Below are 18,111 nucleotides of genomic sequence, written 5' to 3'. Positions count from 1 at the left end.
GAGTTAGTTAACCAGCTACACCGGTTCAATGTTGTTGAATTGGATTAGCATCGTTTAGAGAGTTCTCGGTGGTTTCAAAGCAAAAAAAAATAGTAAGGCCCGGCCTACTTCAAAATTAGAAAATCGAATATTTAAAGGCCCAATTTTAAAAACTTGGATCCACTTTCGAACAACATCTTTTTTTTTTTTTTTGGTAAAAGGAACAACATCTTTTTGTTTGTTGATATAAAAAAGTTGTGAAAATAAGAAAGTTGTGTATATCCGATTCGGGTCATTGTAACTTGTGGTTGCGGAGAACAATAGAAAGGACAAAGAAAATCAAAGGATTAAGGATGTTGATACTTACTTGATCACACACACTACATAAAGACTAAAGGGGTAATATGGTAAATTACATTCGTCCTCCCTCCAAAAAATCTCAACGACTAAAAATCGAAAACCTTGAAGCAAGCAACGAATCAACGCCACTACCAAAAAATTCCAAACAAGACATCAGAAAATTGTTAAAAACAAGAATTATAATTTTCTTATCAAATCTCTCTTACTCTTTTTAGTCCTCCGCTGACCCGATTATCCACTTACCCGATCCGGTTTAAACACACTCATATGAGTGAGGTATAATGACCCGTACCGGAATCTGCCGGAGCGGTACACCTGATTCAAAAACATCCGTCGGAAACGACGGCGGAGGAGGAGGAGGAGGAACAACCGTCATGAGAGTGATCGTACCTTTACAAGGAGTGGTTCAAGGCCGTGGTGGTTTAGTCTTGGGCTCTGTAATTCCTTGTGCTTTCTTTTACTTTCTCCAATTTTACCTCAAACGAAACCGTAGAGACGAACCCGTATCCGAATCCGACCCGGCTAATCAGAACTCGGGCTCCTCGAGTCCAACTCAGTCGGAGCTGAATGGTTTGTCTCGGTCTCTCTCTCGGGTCATTCCCTCGCCGAGAAATTCCGGAGCTCACGTTTCGGTTTCGGGTCTGGCGAATAGTATCCTCAAAGGTGGTGGTGATACACCGTATCACGTGGGTTTGAAACGGGCCGCGGAGGATCCATATGACGAGTTGGGTAACCCGGATGGTATCATCGAACTTGGTTTAGCTCAGAACAAGGTGAAAAAAAAAGTTTCGATTTTTATCGTTTTTATTTACAGGGTTTAATGATCTAATGTTCTTCGTTTACACTATAGCTGAGCTCGGATTTGGTTTCGGATCAAAATTCAATTGGATTGAGTTTAAGTGGGATTGCTTCCTACGAGCCTTCTGATGGACTTATGGAACTCAAAATGGTTTATTTTCTTTTACACCTTAAAGTTTTCAACTTTTCATTGACTCAATTATGATCCGGAAGAAATACATCTGTGTTCTCATGCTTTTGGATCTTTATGTGTTCTCTGTCTGTGACTGAAGTTTGTGGATTCTCATTTTTATTGAGACAGGTTGTGGCAAAGCTCATGTCTGAAGCAACCAAGAATTCTGTTTGCTTTGATCCATCGCAGTTAGTATTAACTTCTGGTGCAGCATCAGCCATAGAGATTCTTTCCTTCTGCTTAGCCGATTCTGGAAACGCTTTCCTTGTTCCAACGCCGTGTTCTCCTGGGTAACGATTTCAGTTTATTGCTTGACTCTGTGGCTGCAAAAGAATACTTAGTCTGTAGCTTCAAAAGCTGGTTTGTTAATGCAGATTCCATGTGGATGTTAAATGGCGAAACGGAGTTGAAATCATACACGTTCCTTGTAGAAGTTCTGACAACTTCAATATATCCGTTACTGCACTTGACCGAACTTTCTCTCAAGCCAAGAAACGCGGTGTGAGAATCCGCGGAATCATAATCTCAAACCCTTCCAATCCCATGGGACGTCTCTTGAGCAGAGAAAACCTCTATGCTCTTTTGGACTTTGCCCGCGAAAAGAACATTCATATAATATCCAACGAGATCTTTGCTTGTTCGATCCACGGAGATGAAGAAGCAGAGTTTGTCAGCATAGCTGAAATAGCTGACACAGAAGAGAATCTCGACAAGGAAAGAGTTCACATCGTGTATGATCTTTCAAAAGACTTGTCTTTTCCAGGACTCAGAGCCGGCGCCATTTACTCCTTCAATGAGAACGTTTTAGCAGCTTCTAGAAAGCTCACAACGCTCTCACCCGTTTCATCACCATCCCAGCATTTGCTCATGTCTGCAATCTCCAAACCGGAATTCCTTCAAACATATGTTAAAACCAATAGACAGAGACTACAGAGAATCTACTCAGAGTTTGTGAAGGGATTAAAAGGTTTAGGAATCGAGTGCACGAGAAGCAATGGAGGGTTGTTCTGTTGGGCAGATATGAGAGGATTGATCTCTTCTTATAGCGAGAAAGGCGAAATCGAGCTTTGGAACAAGTTCTTGGACATTGGTAAGTTCAATGTAACACCAGGATCTTGCTGTCATTGTATTGAACCAGGATGGTTTAGATTCTGTTTTAGTAATTTGTCTGAAAAAGATGTGCTTGTAGTTATGAACCGTATCAGAAAAGTTTGTGTAACATGTAAATCACAAAATTGAAAATTGCTTATCTACATTCCTCAAAAGTCGGTTCCGTATTGTGTAAACCAGACTAACAATCTCATTGAACAAATGTAAATCTAAACCGGAAAATCCCAAAAATCACCAAAAGAATAAACTTATTCCCCTCTTAAACCCACTTTCTAAGCTCTAAACACTACACTGCACAATATCTATGCAATCTTTACTCCAAAAGGAAAAAGCTTTCTCATGATCCAAATCCATTTCTGATTGATTCAAGAACCTGCACAACCTCAGCCATACTCGGTCTCTTCAGTGGATTCTCCGACGTACAAAGGAGTCCTAACTTCATGACTTGAATCAGCTCGTTCTCTTCAAACTCTCTCAACCTTCTGTCAAAACAATCAGAAGCTGAACCAGTTTCCAATAAGTCCCTCACATAATCTCTCAAGATCAAGACTTGGTTTCTCGATGGAGACTCCACCGGTTTTCTACCTGTAACCAGCTCAAGAAGAACTACACCATAACTATACACATCGCATTTCTCACTGGCTCTCAAACTCTGCTGAGCTAACTCTGGGGCAATGTACCCAACCGCGTTGTGGAACTTCTTGGTCAAACCGAAGCTGTCCATAACCGGAAGAAACTTTTCTAACCCATAATCTGATAGCTTTGCCTCATATCTTTCGTCTAGAAGAATGTTGGTGGACTTAACATTGAGATGAAGAATCGCCGGTTTACAGTCATTGTGTAGGAAAGAGAGCGCTTTCGCGGATCCTAAAGCAATCTGAAATCTTTTGTGCCAATTCAAATCGGTATTCCCATGGCTTGAGCTGGTTCCGGGGTAAATTCTTAGGTGTAGATTATCGTAGAGGCTACCGTTTGGGACAAATTCAGAGAAAATCAACTGCATTGTTGAGGAAAAGTAGTAACCTTGGAAAGAAGACAGATTCGGATGTTGCAAACCTCCAAGCCGTCCGATTTCTTGCTCAAACTCTTCTTGGTTTCTGATTCTTCCCAAAGTGTCAAGCTTCTTCACTGCAATGGAAACCCCTCCTTCGAAAGATGCTCTATAGACAGATCCAATCGACCCCATGCCAATTATATTTTCTTTGTCGAGTAAAGCTTTTGTACCCGCCTCCCAATCTTCATATTTTGACGGCAAATTCTTGCTGAAAAGAACAAGCTTTCCGATTATCACACCGCTAGAGTCAATTGAAGACGCCAGAGGAGTGGTTTCGACTGTAAGTATTTCCTCATCTTTTCTCCTTTTACGAGCTCTTATGTTCAAAGCAAGCACTATACAGACACCAAAGAGGATAATAGCAGCCGCAATAATAACAATGATAACCGAAATGCTTAGAGCATTAGAATTTCTGGATTTTGCTGCAGCCCCACGAGAATTGCAGGGAGTTACAAGAGGATCACCGCAAAGGAAAGGGTTGTTTGAAAACGCAGAAGATCCGAAAGCTTGTATCACTGGAACAGGAGGGATAATACCGGAGAGATTGTTGTAGGAGACATTGAAATGTGTTAGTGCATTCAAATTCTCGAGGGAAGACGGGATTGAACCTGAAAGTGAATTCTGTGAAAGATCAAGAAACTGGATGCTGGAGAGGTTTCCAAGTTCAGGTGGAATACTTCCATTGAGACGGTTTCGATGCAGATCAAGAATCTCTAAGTTTGTTAAGTTTAATAGCTTCCTAGGGACCTCTCCTTCTAAATTATTACCTGAAACATCTCTGCAACGAATAAGCAAGAATTTTAACAACAATTTGAGATTCCTACACGGTAACAAAAATCGATACATTCGCTGAAACATCGAGCAACGAGCAGAACTTACAGTTCAAGAAGTACTCTGCAATTGGATATATCCTCTGGAACTTCACCAATGAGATTGAGGTTATGCAGATTCAAAACTTGTAGAAACTCCAAACTTCCAATCTCTCTTGGTATCTCCCCATCTATAGAATTATTGCCTAATCTGATCACCGAGAGCGTCTCTATCTTCTCGATACCTCCAGGGATACTACCATTCAGCTTGTTAGACTCCAAATCCAAAAGCTTGAGATTTTTGCAACCCACAACACCATTTGGGATCCTACCAGTTAACTCATTCGACGAAGCATCTAAAAACTCCAAACTTTCACTGCAATCAACTATCTCTCCAATCTCCCCACCAAACCGGTTCCAAGAGACATTGAAATAAGTTATGTTCTTGAACGTAAGAACCTCAAAAGGCGCTAATCCATGAAACAAATTGCTTCCGAAATCGACAAGAATCAACCTCTGACATTTCTTTATCTCCTCAGAGACATCACCAGACAACAAATTGTTTCTCACTAAGATATACTCAAGCACCGGAATATCACAAATCCTAGGCGGTAACACTCCCTTCAGATTATTATAAGAGAAATCAAATCCTACGAGGTTGTTACAGTTCACGATCGTACCAGGGATTGATCCAGAGAGATTGTTATGAGACAGTGAAACAAATTTGGTCTTGTCACAGAACTTAAACAGAGAAACCGGAATCTCTCCGGTGAAACCATTTTTAGACAAGTCAAGAAACCTTAAGCTAGACAATTCACCGATAAACTCCGGAATCGGACCAGACAACGCATTGGAACTAACATTAATCGTCCACAAAGTTTGCAACTTTGAGTAATCCAACGGTAAATTACCTGTAAACCTGTTGCCAAACAAGGTCAGAACTCGAACAAACTTTAGATTTGACAATCCCGGAGCTAGGGTTCCGGCGAGACTGGTGTTCCAAAGAACGATTTTGTCCACGAAACCTTGTGGGTTACAAGTGACTCCATTGAAGCTATTGCAGAGGTCACCGTCGGAGACCCAAGAAGCCAAACTGTTGTACGGATCGTCACTGATACTGTCTTTGAACTGAAGCAAAATGTCTCGCTCATTGATTGTCTGGGAGAGAGAAGATGAAATGTAGATGAAATTTACCAAAACAAGAAAAAGATGAATCTTTCTCATATTCAGCTCATAAACGGATCCACCCAATTGACATTATCTGTTCAGGATCCAAACCCGAATCCGAAATTAAACCCGAGCTCCAAATTGGGATTTGTTCTCTAACACCAGAATCAAGAACAAGTAGCTGCATTTATGAAGCAAAACGATTGATATTTATTGGGATTGAGCTAAAGCTGAGAACTTTTGAGCTGCTTCTTCATATATTTAGTCATCCTTAACGGCTAGAAAAAACAATTACCGACCAAAGTCAACACTCTCGAGAAACGACAAAAGAAGAAAGAAAGAATCACAGATTCAAGAACAGTAAACAGAGTATTTGGGGTTTTACAAGTTTTCGAACCAAATGCACGAAAGAATAAGGAATGTGTTCTCAGGCTAATCTAATCTCATCTTGCATTATAGAGAAGAGAGTGGTGCCTTGGCTGGAAAGTAACTTGATGAACGAATTAAATTATCTCACTCTCTGGCTTCCACCAAACCAAAGGAAGACGAAGCACGTGCCTGCTTTGTTCATCGTCTATATGTAATGGAGGAGAGTGTCTGGCTTGTCTGTACTTCTTACCAAAGCATTTATTCTCTCCTTCACCAACCATATTTTTTTCCATTAAATAATCCCTACCTAATTGTTTTCACAAAAATGAATATATAAACTTTAATTGAATTCTCGAATTTTTAAGAAGAAAAAAACAAGAAAGTTTTGGTCCCCCATCTCAATTGGTAGTTACAAACATATTGAATGCATGATGAACAGAGAATTGTACATTTAATATTCGATTCAAATGATGAGATGTTATTTGGAGTCAAATAAATCTTACAGTATGAAGTAAGAATGAATGAGTTATTTTTAGGCAATACTGAATCTAGTACATGGCTTTTGATGAACATTCAGAGTAGGTTTGGGGTTAATTCATAAGTTTTTTAAGGTCCAAATCAAACTTTTGGAAACTAATGGGTTTTAAAAGAAGGGAAGAGAATTAGAGACAGAGACAAGTGAGTGACCAAAAGTAAACGTCTTTCTGTCATTTGTTTGTTTCTGTGGCTTCTGTTCTCTCTGTTTTACTGAGTTTGTTTAATCATTTTGTTCTTTCGTTTTTGAGAATATTATTGTGGTTTGAGACTAGTAGTGTGCATTGTGCAATGAAGATATTAGGTCTCTATCAAAAACTTTCATAGCATAATTGAAGTCGGCAGAGTTAGTGCGAAGGCCCAATAACGTTATAACTAAACCCTAATCAAATTCATCGAGTGATTTCCTTTTTCTAATAACAAAATAAATGGAAATTTCCTTTTTCTAAATTTCCTTTTTCTGAATTTCCTTTTTATTGGACAACAATCTCTGTTTATAAATACTCAACATGTCTTCTTAGGTCAAAATCATAACATAATTGTCACCAAAAGAAAAGAAAAAAAAGAGAGAGTGTTTTAATGGCAACGAGAGCAAGTCAGAGATCATCTTTTCGTGTTTTTTCTAAAGCTATGAATCGTTTCGATTTTTCACTGAGTTAGTGTGTGATCCGAAACAATTTCGTATGAATCTTTCGCTTTCAAGTTTAGTTTCGTTTTTTGTTTCCATCATCATGAAGTTAACAAGATCTTCAATCAATAAATCCATCCGTCTCTCCATAGTGGCCGTGGCGGTGGTGTAGAGGCAACAACGTCGTCAAGCCCCTGGAGAGAACAAGGCTCAATCGTCGGGGTCAAAATCGATTTGGACACAGAGTCACACCATATCAGTGAGCAAAACCATCCAATCGTTCGACTACTCACAATCACTCAACAAGAAGAACTATCTCAAAATCCTCTGCTTCCTTGATCTGTAAGTAATCTCAAAATCCCCTCTGCTTTTCTTTATTTTCGTATGTTTCTAAGTTTATTATTTATCCCTCAACCAAATAATTAATCCTTCTCCGTTTTATTGGATTTCAGCTTCTTCCAAGGTACCCTAGAATTATGGACAGCATGATCATCAACACTTATGCGCTGTAAGTAATTTCTTCTGTTTTAACACTTATTTTTTTTCTTAAAAAATGTTTTTAAACTTATATTTTGGATAAGTGTTAAATATTAAATTTTGTGTAAACTAATTGGACACAACATCCAAACCCCTAAGAGGTGTTCTAGGTTCAATATGGTTTACACATAATTTAAATTTTTAACACTTGTTTTTATTTTATTACTATTAAAACTATAAGGGTTTTTTTGGATAAGTGTTAAATTTTTAAATTTTGTGTAAACTAATTGGATACAACATCCAAACCCCTAAGAGGTGTTCTAGGTCCAATATGGTTTATACATAGTTTAATTTTTTAACACTTGTTTTATTTTATTAAAAATGTTTTAAAACTTATATTTTAATATTACTATTTAAACTTTAAAGTTTTTTAGATAAGTGTTAAATTTTTAAAATTTTTGTAAACTAATTGGACACAACATCCAAACCCCTAAGAGGTGTTCTAGGTTCAATATGGTTTATACATAATTTAAATTTTTAACACTTGTTTTTATATTATTAAAAAATGTTTTAAAACTTATATTTTAATTTTACTATTTAAACTTGAAGGTTTTTTAGGTAAGTGTTAAAATTTTAAATTTAGTGTAAACTAATTGGACATAACATCCAAACCTCTAAGAGGTGTTCTAGGTTCAATATGGTTTATACATAATTTAAATTTATAACACTTGTTTTTATTTTATTAAAAATGTTTTAAACTTATATTTTTATATTACTATTAAAACTATAATGGTTTTTTGGATAAGTGTTAAATTTTTAAATTTTGTGTAAACTATTTGGATACAACATCCAAACCCTTAAGAGGTGTTCTACGTTCAATATGGTTTAAACATAATTTAGATTTTTAATACTTGTTTCTATTTTATTAAAAAAATATTTTTATATTACTATTAAAACTAAAAAGGTTTTTTTGGGATAAGTGTTAAATTTTTAAATTTTGTGTAAACTAATTTGATACAACATCCAAATCCCTAAGAGGTGTTCTAGGTTCAATATGGTTTACACATAATTTAAATTTTTAACACTTGTTTTTATTTTATTAAAAAATGTTTTTAAACTTATAGTTTATATTACTAATTAAATCTATAAGGGTTTTTTGGGATAAGTGTTAAATTTTTAAATTTTGTGTAAACTAATTGGATACAACATCCAAACTGCTAAGAGGTGTTCTAGGTTCAATATGGTTTACACATAATTTAAATTTTTAACACTTGTTCTTATTTTATTAAAAAAATGTTTTTGGGTTCAACATGGTTTATACATAATATAATTTTTCAACACTTGTTTTTTTAATTAAAAAATGTTTTTAAACTTATATTTTTATATTAATACTAAAACTGAAGTTTTTTATATTTTCAAATAATTTTTGAGATAATTTTTTTATTTATTTAGATAAGTGTTAAATTTATGTGTAAACTAATTGGACACAACATCCAACACACTAAGATGTTCTAGATTCAAAATGTTTTACACATAATAAAAAAACTTAACACTTATTTTTTTATAAATTATTTTTAAGTTTTGTGGTGTCATAAGTTCAACATGTTTTCACATATTTTAGTTTAACAATTGGTTAAGTTTTAAGATTTTTTACAAATAATATTTTAACTAACTAAATTGTTTTGATTTTCAGCTAAATTTTTTAAATATACAAAATGTTTTTGTTTCTAAAAAAACTAAGTGTCAAATTTAAATACGTTGAAAAGAAACCGAACTTTGCATCTCGTCGTTTTGGTACGTAAGTTTTGTGGTGATCTTAAGTTCAACATATTTTTCACGTAATATAAATTTTACATTTAAGTAAAGTGTTTTAATTTTTTAACTAAAAGATTTTGATTGCAAGCAATTAAAAAAATCATATTAAAAATCTAAGTGTTGAAACGCATTTAGTCGTGTTAAATTTAAGTGGAAGTGAAATTGAAGACTTTGAAGTTGGCCCAGTTAGTGCGACGACCCGACGACCCAATAACGTGGCACTAAACCCAAATCTGTTATTCGCCAAATCAAATTCGTTCAAATTGTCTTCTAACAAAAACCCTCCGATCACCATCAGATGTTCTCGCGTTGACTCCTCCCGTCCTCCGTCAACGAAACCCAAACAGATGACGTCATCAATGACACTCACCATCGAGTTAGCTCCAAAGATCATTTGATACAGAAATTTCATGGAGCATAGAGGACACACAATCTTCAAGATGAGACATTAAATAGCATTACCTTTGTACACTTGTGACTTGTCCGAGTAAATTTAGCCTTTGTAACCGTCCCCATAAATGTGTCTTATTTCAATTTCCCATCATATACTTTCTTTTCCTTTATTATATTAAAACATCATTTATCATCTATCTAAACACAAAACAACTAATGAAAAAAAGCAAACCCCAAAATACAAATGTTTATAAAACATAAAAATCAATTAAATCTGCGTTAAATATATAGAATATCACTTGAAATTAACCTAAACCTTTAACTACGATTGTTTAGAAGCCAATTTCTGTTTTTTACTTTTGAACAAAACCCAACAAGACATTGTTCCATGATACATACTTGACACTTCCATGAGTTGAATTATATACAAGGAAAGGAAAAGACTTAGATGATCTAATAAATATACATTGGAGATTTTCAAAATTCAGTTGATACATATATACAAGAGAAAAGAGACATAGATATTCACTTTCAAATGAATAAGAATAACAAAACAAAAAAAAAAAACAAATTATATATATTATCAATATCAAGATCGTGTTAGATGGTATGTTGTGATCTAGAAGAAGCGCTTAGTGGTGAAAAGAGTTATTAAAGTATTGGATTTTGTAATGTCTCTACGTCCTCTGATTGCATCGCACTTAGCTTCTTCTTCGCATAGATTGTGCAGACTATAGTCGCGCTCGCAGTTACACAGAAGCCAAGAACATTCACGACTATCTCCACAACCGAAAGTGTGTGTCTCGTGTCTGATGCAACTGCTAGTGTCCTCAGCATTATTCCCCTACAAATATCCAAAAAAGAAAACCACCAGTCTAAGATTCTGCAGATAATGTCTGAACATAGAGACAAGAGACAGAGAGAGAGGCATATACGTGTAAATTGAGACAAAGATCTCAGGAACCATTCCAACAAGAGAGCCTAAGATGTAAGGACCGTAATGAACTCCAGTGGCTAATGCGCAGTAGTTGTATATGATGTAAGGGAATGGAGAGACACGGATTAGTGTGACTGCTTGAAACTGATGAAACCAGGTTCCTTCACCAGCAGCTCTAAGTATGGCTGCTTTTTTCGGGTATTTCTTCAACCATTCCTGCGCAAATGACAAGGAAGAAAAAGGCCAATATGATCATCTAATGGTACAAGCTTAATAATAAGTATACAAACCAAAGAGTATGGGATGATGCTTACCTGCATCTTATGAAGGAAAAGATGCCCGATTAAGAAAGGAAGAGTAACACCGATCGATGCTGCTGATAGAATCAGTAAAAACCCTTTTCCATAACCAAATGTAAGACCAGCCATCCACATGGAAGGAGAAGAAGGGAGAAGAATGCTTGGAAACAAAGCCACTGAGGCAAAGAGTAGAAGACCGAGAACCGGAATGCTGAATGTGTTTCTCACCCAATTTATAAATGGAATCAGCTCCTGAAAACATCACAGCAACATAAATGATCATAAACTTCACGTTTCTATCATTGATAAACAACAAACAAAATGAACCGCTAAATGAAATAACCTTATAAATAAATACTCATACATGTAATTCAAGAACCCTAATATCTGGGATCAATCTAAATACACAAGAACCCTAAATTAAACCCAGCAGGAAACACAATTCAATCAAATGTAACCAATAAGCATCAGATCTTCGAGAGACAAAAATAAAAAACGAACCTTTTCGATCAAAAACGGACCAATCCATTTGATGATTACAAAAGCCAATGAAACCAAACAAACGACCAAGGAGATCAATTTCACCCAGAACCAGACAGAAGTAACCGATCCTATCGAAAATCCCGATGATTCCGCCGATGACCCTTCTTCTTCTTCATCCGATCTCCCTCTCAATTTCACATAATCACCATTTTCGGAATCTTCGACTCTCAATTTCAGCTCAGGCACCGTACCATCGACGCCATTGCTGTACGTCATAGATCGATCGAGACGAAGATAAAACCAAAAAAATGAACTCTTTTGCCCAAAAAATATCTCAAAAGTTACCGGCAGAATCGTTGTGCACCTCTGTTTTCCTTCGGTTTCTCGAGAAAATTAAACCGTTAGATCAAATGGTTGTTTGTGATCGGAGAGAGCGAATGGGTTTAGAAGAAAGAATCTTAATTATATTTATTCGTTATATGTTTTGATTCCTTACTTTTTAAAAAATGATATCGTAATAATTAAGTGGTTTACTTTCAAATTATTAAACCGGTGTCGTAATCGGACAAGTGGAGACATATGAGTGGCTAATAGCTGTTGCTCCGTCACGAACCACCGATAATATGTAAGCGAGTTGCTTTAGACCGCCGCTTTATTTTCGCTTTGCCGTCACGGTGGGTACATATCATACATGTTATATGTTGCTTTTAAGCTTTTTTTTTTTTTATTTGACAGAAGAAATATCAATCAAATATGTAGGATAACATAACATGAAAGAGAATGAGAGAAACAAGGAAATAAAAAGCAACCAAAGTTGAGACTTGTAAGCAAATAAAAATAGAAGATGCTTATAAATGGACGTATCGATATAGATAGCTACGTTTTGAAGTTTTAATACCATGAATTACCAACGAGGAGCTAGCATAAGAACCTTGGTTGTGGACCTTATAAACAATTGTCAAACTAGAACAATTTAATTCGGTTTGTGGACCTTATGGTTAGTATTAGATCCAAAAATCATTATTATCGAATCCGTCTAATGATGGTGTGTTTAAGTAAAATGCATAACCAAATTAAAAGGATACAGTCTTGAATGAGAGTGTTCAACGCAACGGTTTTGGATTTTGATTTGTTGCTTCCAAACCAGATACACCACCACCGTTTAGACAAGGATACGTGGAAATTTGAGTAGTCTGGACTCATTATAGCTCAAGATTCGATATAACATATAGTGTACATGCAAACACTCTGCGTAAAAGGATTTAGTCATGTAGATTTTCGCCGGAATGATTCACTAGTGGTAGATAGATTCGTGAAAAACTCAGTTACAAAAGACCCAAGGATGAGCTAGTACATTTGGAACATAATGGTAATCATCACATTCCGATCAAATCAAAAGAGCGATTGACTAAACGCGTCGGGACAAACGCGCCACTTTCTTTCTTTAATCTCCTGTTACGTCACCGTCCAACCAGCTAGGCCTGTCCCCACAAACCAAACCCGGTTCACATAAACCGATTATCTTCACGAACCGATACCAACTTTATCGTAATCCACAAACACCATAAAAAGTTGATAACCCCACCCATTTATATCCACTTTATCTCATCGGAAAAGTTCCAATCACTACCGTTGGATTATAAAACGATGACGTCATCACTCTCCGTTTGTTTCATCGAACGAATATTATCAGACGATGCATAAGATCTCCCGTGCGCCTTATCACATACGAATAAACCATGAAACCACAAAGACAAATGCAAAAGAACTAAAAGAGTCTGGTTTCTGTTCTGTCCTAATTTCTCTCTGGCGAAAGCTAAGAGGTTTCGGTTACGGTCTTGGTCTCCGATCAAATCACGAACTTTCTGTCCAAAATTCTCAGTGATATATACCGTCAGAGATTTTCTTTACGAAACTTGTCGCCGGAAAACTAAAAGCAGACATATCGGAAATTAGGTAAATATCTTATTGGTTTTTCGTTCTGTTCCAATTTTCAGATTTGTGTTCTTCGTTTGATTCCTTAATCTTATTCAGAACCATTCGATCAAACCACTCGAAGATAAGAACTTTTTTTTTTTTTTTTGTGCCGAAAGGGTAAAGTAGTCTTTTTAGTTAGACGCTGACCTGGTCTTAAGGGTTGACAAATGACGCATTTACTCTTCGATTTTATAAAGAGTGCTAAGGGTATTTTCGTCATGCTTGAGATAAATAATTTTAGTCTTTCTCGCTTGAGAAACAAGCCAAGAATCTCCATTTTCCAAAATCTATCGATATTCTTAATTTTCCTTTATTTTCTCAAAGAAATCATAAATACAAACCCTAACCCTATAGTCACAAATTCATTCTTCATCTGTTTCTTCGATTCAAGATTTTTGTTCTTTTTTCTTTTGCAGTAAGATTTCGATTTTAGAATTGGAAAATTTTCAATTATGGGTTCTGAGCAAAACGACGGCACAAGCTTCTCTCCATCAGAGCCAAAGCTCTGCGTCAAAGGATGTGGCTTCTTCGGATCACCATCGAACATGAACCTCTGCTCCAAATGCTACCGAGACATCCGAGCTACGGAGGAACAAACCGCTTCGGCTAAAGCCGCCGTAGAGAAATCTCTAAACCCTAATAAACCCAAAATCCAACCACAACAGAGCCAAGAAATCACTCAAGGCGTCCTCGAATCTGGATCTTCTTCCTCATCAACAACGAGCGGTGGTGATTTGGCTGCAGCTCCCTTGGATCCACCGAAATCGACGGCTACGAGATGCTTGAGCTGTAACAAGAAAGTGGGCGTGACGGGTTTCAAGTGTAAGTGTGGGAGCACTTTCTGTGGAACTCATAGATATCCAGAGACTCATGAGTGCGAGTTCGATTTCAAAGGAGTCGCGAGAGAAGCCATTGCTAAGGCTAATCCTGTGGTGAAGGCTGATAAGGTTGAGAGGATATGAATTGGTGAAGAAACTGGTGTGTTCTCTTTGTTTTTTTTTATATTAAAGTCTCGTGATGTTGGTGGTTTGGCTCTTTTTTCTGCTCTTATTATGGTTTGATTTGCTTTTAGGGTTTCTTAGGAAAGGTTTTCGATTCTGCTATTATGTGGTTTCATGATTTGCAACATTGGATTTGTTGTTCTGTAATAAATTGTTGGTCATATCATAAAATTGTGTTCTCATTGGGACCAGCTTATTTTTAGGATCCTCTTGGTTTGTTTATAGGTTACTAATGAACAAGTTTGGGTCTGTATGTAGCTTAAGGTGGATAAAGTGTGTGGCCTGATATATCTGAAACTGAAGATGTCCTCTAGGGAGTTTATTGGTATCGACCCATGGAAAATTTGGAGGTGTCTTTAGTTTAGGTGTTAAGTGTCCTGGATTGAATGAGTCATTGATTTTACTTTCTTCGTCTTAGCTCGAGATAACGGTGTTTTTCTTACCTGGGGAATGTTTGAATCATTTATAGTTGTGGGAATTAGAACAAGCGGAGTTTGTATATAGCTTATGGTGGATACAGTGAAGTATTCAAAGTAGTTTATATGTATTGAACCATGGAAGATTAAGAGATGTCTTGATGTAGAGGTGATAGTGCCTAGTAATTGAATGAAATCATTGATTTTGCCCGGCAGTGGCACTATGCTTTGACAGACGTTGCATCTGCAGGGTTAATAGCTAAGAAACTTTAAAGACTTGAGGTGTTTGCTTTTGGCCTTGATCGATTTGTTTGAACTAGTCGGGATATTCGGGGTTGTATTCAGATGACTGTAGATGGATTACATTCTATCGTTTGTGAATCCATATTACCTAGCAATGATGCTCATAAGATTATTTCCCTAGGCTTGTATGATCTTCATCTCGTTGGGGCTATGTTGTGAAGTTCGGATTCCAATCTTTAAGCTTATAGAATCCTTTTGTTCGTCTCTTTGTCTGGTTATGGCAATGCAGTTGCACAACATTTGCGTTTATCTGAACTTGAATATACATATCAAACGGTTCGATTAATATAGCGGATTACATGTTTATAGAGTTTAAACCCATCGAATTTTTTTAAAATTATACGGTTCCTAAATTGCCTAAACTATGACAAAACTTGAAGAAACCAAAATTGATATCAAACTGGAACAATGTAATTGTGTATTGAACAATGTCACTATCCACAATCAAGTACACTAGTTACATCTGATCTATTTATATAAAAGAAGTATGAAGTATCCATGCAGTTTTTTTTTTTTTTTATATACTGTCTTTGCATACAGCTGATTTTGATCTGAAATTTCACCAGATGAAACTGGATTTGATTTTCAAATACGGTTTCTACTTTGCCTAAACTATGAAAAACTGGAAGAAACAAAAATTGATAATTAAAAAACTTAAGACTGCAACCGACGAGTTGAGATAGAACATATGTCCTTGGTGTGGGTAAACTGTTGCTTTCACTTTCACTTCTTGATGGTTACATTACAATCTTGGGTCCATTTTCAGGATCTTATCAACCAATATACAAAAAGCAAGGAGAGAAATGCAGTGCATTACAGTTTTCTTTATCAAACTTGACAGATAAACATGTAGACTTTTATTTTTCGACTGTGAAACATGTTTTGTACTTCTTTGCTTTAAGGCTTTGTTATTTTTCTTTCTTATATATAAAAGAAATAGTGGGAAAATGAAGACCTTATTGCGACATTGCAACCTTTGGAAAACCACTTTCAGCCCATGATGCAATATCAAATGATCTGACATTGCAGCAGTCGTATAACCTTTTGTAATTCATAGTTTCCAATTCTATATGAATTCAATTTTTGATTTTGGACATTTTCATGTCTAGAATATCTCCCATATGATAAATACTAATAAACAAATAATGCTGAAATTAGAAAGAGAAAATAAAAAGTGACCCTTTATGTATTTTATAGAAAAATAACTCTTTGTCCCTTGAATTTAACTCACTTTAGTAAATCTCGTTGACGAAGGCCACTACATGAGTAGTCTGAGTGCTTTGAATAAGTTTCCCTCTTTATACATCAATGCTACAGTATACAAAGCACCAGAATGACAAAAAAAGGTTTCATTTGATATTTGATTATGAAATATCAGAGATGTGTCAATTGGGTTAAGAACTCACTATTTGAATATGTTCATTTTTTTAATATGATAGGTGTTTTTGAGTTTGGAAAAATCATGACGTTTGGACCTGGTCTAAACGAACTACAAGTTTTGTGAAAAAATCGTATCAGAATTTTGATTTAACAACTTTTTTCTGCCGATCCACAAATGTCCATCTTAAAACTAAATTGACATTGTGTTAGATAATCTACAGTTTTAATATATACTCAGATTCAATTCATCTCAGAGCACCTTATATTTTGTTAATGAATTAATTTCCTATTTTATTTTATTTTTTGTAAATTTTTATTGGCTCAACCAAAATTTTGAATGGAAAACTCTTTTCATTGGGACGATTTGACAAATTTACTTTTTCTATGGGCCCTTGAATCCCTTTATTGTTGTTTTTGCCTTTTCTTTTTTTCCTTTTTCCTTCTCTCAGTCCAAAATCTTTTGGTCTTTTAATTGATCTTCCTATAATTATGCTTTAAAGAAACGAATTCAAATTTAACATAAAAAAATTCATTCAAATTAGTCCACCTCGACTTACGTTTTTACAGTTTCACCCAAACATATGTGATAAAATTATAAAATGGACTAAAAATTTGTGGACCAATCCAAGCAAAGTGGTATATACAACATCTTCGTAATCTTCGCAATGCTCTACTTAACATAAAGTAGTTTTTACGACTAAACATAGACAAACTTTAGAGAAAAGATTTTGCTATAAATAGTAAGCAATTAAAATGGTCACATCTTTCGTGACAAAGGTCGCTCGAATATTATCACTAACAGTAGAGCATTGCATTAATAGTGATTCACGCGGACAACAACAACAACCGTACCGTACAATGGTCCAGCGGGTAAATAACGGGACCAGTAAAGGGTATTTATGTCAAACCCGTAAAATCTTAAGGACACAACTTGATGTTAGTTTTAACTGTGTCACGCCTTCTTACACGATTCCCTCCACTTCACTCAACACTCTCTCTCTCTCTCCTCTCTCAATTTTTGCAATTTTCCCGAGAAATTAAACTCCGTGAAAGAAAGAAAATTAAAGGAATTTTCTCGGGAACTAATAAAATTGAGGAAACACAAAAGAAGCTTCTTTGTTTTTGATACTCTCCAAGAGAATTTGTTTGGTCTTTTTTGGATTTATGCGTTTGAAGAAGAAAAATGTCAACGACTTCAGGAACCGGAGCTTTGAATTACAGAAATGGTACTCAAAGAAGCTCACTCAGAACTCAGTCCTCTACTTCTACTTCCTCCGGTGGTCAGAAATCTTCTGTCAAATCCAAGTCAGTGCTTAGAAAAAGCAGCCCCGCCGCACTTGGTGGTGGCGGCTCTTCTAAGTCTGGAAGCGGTGGCGACGCCGGTGGTAAAAAATCCTCTGTTCCTCCCTTTTTTTTTTTACCTAGAAAATTTCACTGTTTAGTTTTTTTTCCTCCAAACATAAACTTTTTTATTGATGTGTTTGAGATTTTGGATTAAGCTAGATTATGAATTTGTTTTTTTTTTTATAGTTGTTGAATTGTGATTTTGTTTTGAAGTTCCTGGGAGAGTTCGAGTAGCTGTTAGATTAAGCCTACGCTATGGTGAGGAATTGATTGCTGATGCTGATTTTGCTGATTGTGTTGAGTTAC

At 35.9% G+C, this 18,111-nt stretch overlaps 5 protein-coding genes and 1 long non-coding RNA gene across 8 annotated transcripts in view; 4 read left to right on the top strand and 2 right to left on the bottom strand.

The window, feature by feature from the left end:
- Positions 1-446: 446 nt before the first annotated feature.
- On the top strand, positions 447-2,564 carry LOC9326000 (probable aminotransferase ACS10). The gene is made up of 4 exons (XM_002892644.2): positions 447-1,112; positions 1,190-1,288; positions 1,439-1,599; positions 1,684-2,564. The coding sequence occupies exons 1-4, from the start codon at positions 621-623 to the stop codon at positions 2,546-2,548; spliced, it is 1,617 nt and encodes a 538-aa protein (XP_002892690.2). The 5' UTR covers positions 447-620; the 3' UTR covers positions 2,549-2,564.
- On the bottom strand, positions 2,526-6,117 carry LOC9325999 (probable LRR receptor-like serine/threonine-protein kinase At1g12460). The gene is made up of 2 exons (XM_002889890.2): positions 4,353-6,117; positions 2,526-4,251 (listed from the first exon to the last, which is right to left on the bottom strand). Exons 1-2 carry the CDS (start codon positions 5,504-5,506, stop codon positions 2,757-2,759), a joined length of 2,649 nt encoding a protein of 882 aa, XP_002889936.1. The 5' UTR covers positions 5,507-6,117; the 3' UTR covers positions 2,526-2,756.
- A 699-nt stretch (positions 6,118-6,816) lies between these two features.
- LOC110224789 lies at positions 6,817-9,860 on the top strand. Of its 3 annotated transcripts, none has more exons than XR_002329282.1 (3): positions 6,817-7,322; positions 7,433-7,488; positions 9,450-9,860. It is a non-coding gene; the product is annotated as an uncharacterized LOC110224789 (long non-coding RNA). The 3 variants fall into 3 exon arrangements; XR_002329283.1 differs by having other exon boundaries at positions 6,819-7,322; positions 9,459-9,860; XR_002329281.1 differs by having other exon boundaries at positions 6,820-7,322; positions 9,424-9,860.
- A 254-nt stretch (positions 9,861-10,114) lies between these two features.
- Positions 10,115-12,073, bottom strand: LOC9328752 (transmembrane protein 64). Its single transcript, XM_021011968.1, has 4 exons — positions 11,403-12,073; positions 10,917-11,153; positions 10,601-10,818; positions 10,115-10,509 (listed from the first exon to the last, which is right to left on the bottom strand). The coding sequence occupies exons 1-4, from the start codon at positions 11,658-11,660 to the stop codon at positions 10,317-10,319; spliced, it is 906 nt and encodes a 301-aa protein (XP_020867627.1). The 5' UTR covers positions 11,661-12,073; the 3' UTR covers positions 10,115-10,316.
- An 854-nt stretch (positions 12,074-12,927) lies between these two features.
- LOC9328751 (zinc finger A20 and AN1 domain-containing stress-associated protein 1) lies at positions 12,928-14,556 on the top strand. Its single transcript, XM_002892643.2, has 2 exons — positions 12,928-13,340; positions 13,778-14,556. The coding sequence occupies exon 2, from the start codon at positions 13,814-13,816 to the stop codon at positions 14,321-14,323; it is 510 nt and encodes a 169-aa protein (XP_002892689.1). The 5' UTR covers positions 12,928-13,340; positions 13,778-13,813; the 3' UTR covers positions 14,324-14,556.
- Positions 14,557-17,073: 2,517 nt separating this feature from the next.
- LOC9328750 (kinesin-like protein KIN-UA) overlaps positions 17,074-18,111 on the top strand; it is a 5,209-nt gene continuing 4,171 nt past the window's right edge. The window contains 2 exon segments of the mRNA XM_021013363.1: positions 17,074-17,846; positions 18,019-18,111. The exon segment at positions 18,019-18,111 is cut by the window's right edge and continues 112 nt beyond it. Coding sequence (XP_020869022.1) covers positions 17,645-17,846; positions 18,019-18,111 — 295 coding nt within the window. The 5' untranslated portion in view covers positions 17,074-17,644.

Source organism: Arabidopsis lyrata (assembly GCF_000004255.2).
Source record: "Arabidopsis lyrata subsp. lyrata unplaced genomic scaffold ARALYscaffold_1, whole genome shotgun sequence".
NCBI lineage: Eukaryota > Viridiplantae > Streptophyta > Magnoliopsida > Brassicales > Brassicaceae > Arabidopsis > Arabidopsis lyrata.
This window is presented reverse-complemented; position numbering and strand designations above follow the sequence as displayed.

Bases quoted from the DNA above. Each gene is read 5' to 3' on its own strand.
- LOC9326000 (XM_002892644.2), top strand. From the start codon at position 621: ATGACCCGTACCGGAATCTGCCGGAGCGGTACACCTGATTCAAAAACA. The intron at 1,113-1,189 runs GTGAAAAAAAAA...TTTACACTATAG, and splicing joins TTGGTTTAGCTCAGAACAAG to CTGAGCTCGGATTTGGTTTC. The intron at 1,289-1,438 runs GTTTATTTTCTT...TTATTGAGACAG, and splicing joins GACTTATGGAACTCAAAATG to GTTGTGGCAAAGCTCATGTC.
- LOC9325999 (XM_002889890.2), bottom strand. From the start codon at position 5,506: ATGAGAAAGATTCATCTTTTTCTTGTTTTGGTAAATTTCATCTACATT. The intron at 4,252-4,352 runs GTAAGTTCTGCT...TATTCGTTGCAG, and splicing joins TGCAGAGTACTTCTTGAACT to AGATGTTTCAGGTAATAATT.
- LOC9328752 (XM_021011968.1), bottom strand. From the start codon at position 11,660: ATGACGTACAGCAATGGCGTCGATGGTACGGTGCCTGAGCTGAAATTG. The intron at 10,819-10,916 runs GTAAGCATCATC...TCATTTGCGCAG, and splicing joins TTTTCCTTCATAAGATGCAG to GAATGGTTGAAGAAATACCC. The intron at 10,510-10,600 runs GTATATGCCTCT...GGATATTTGTAG, and splicing joins ATCTTTGTCTCAATTTACAC to GGGAATAATGCTGAGGACAC.
- LOC9328751 (XM_002892643.2), top strand. From the start codon at position 13,814: ATGGGTTCTGAGCAAAACGACGGCACAAGCTTCTCTCCATCAGAGCCA.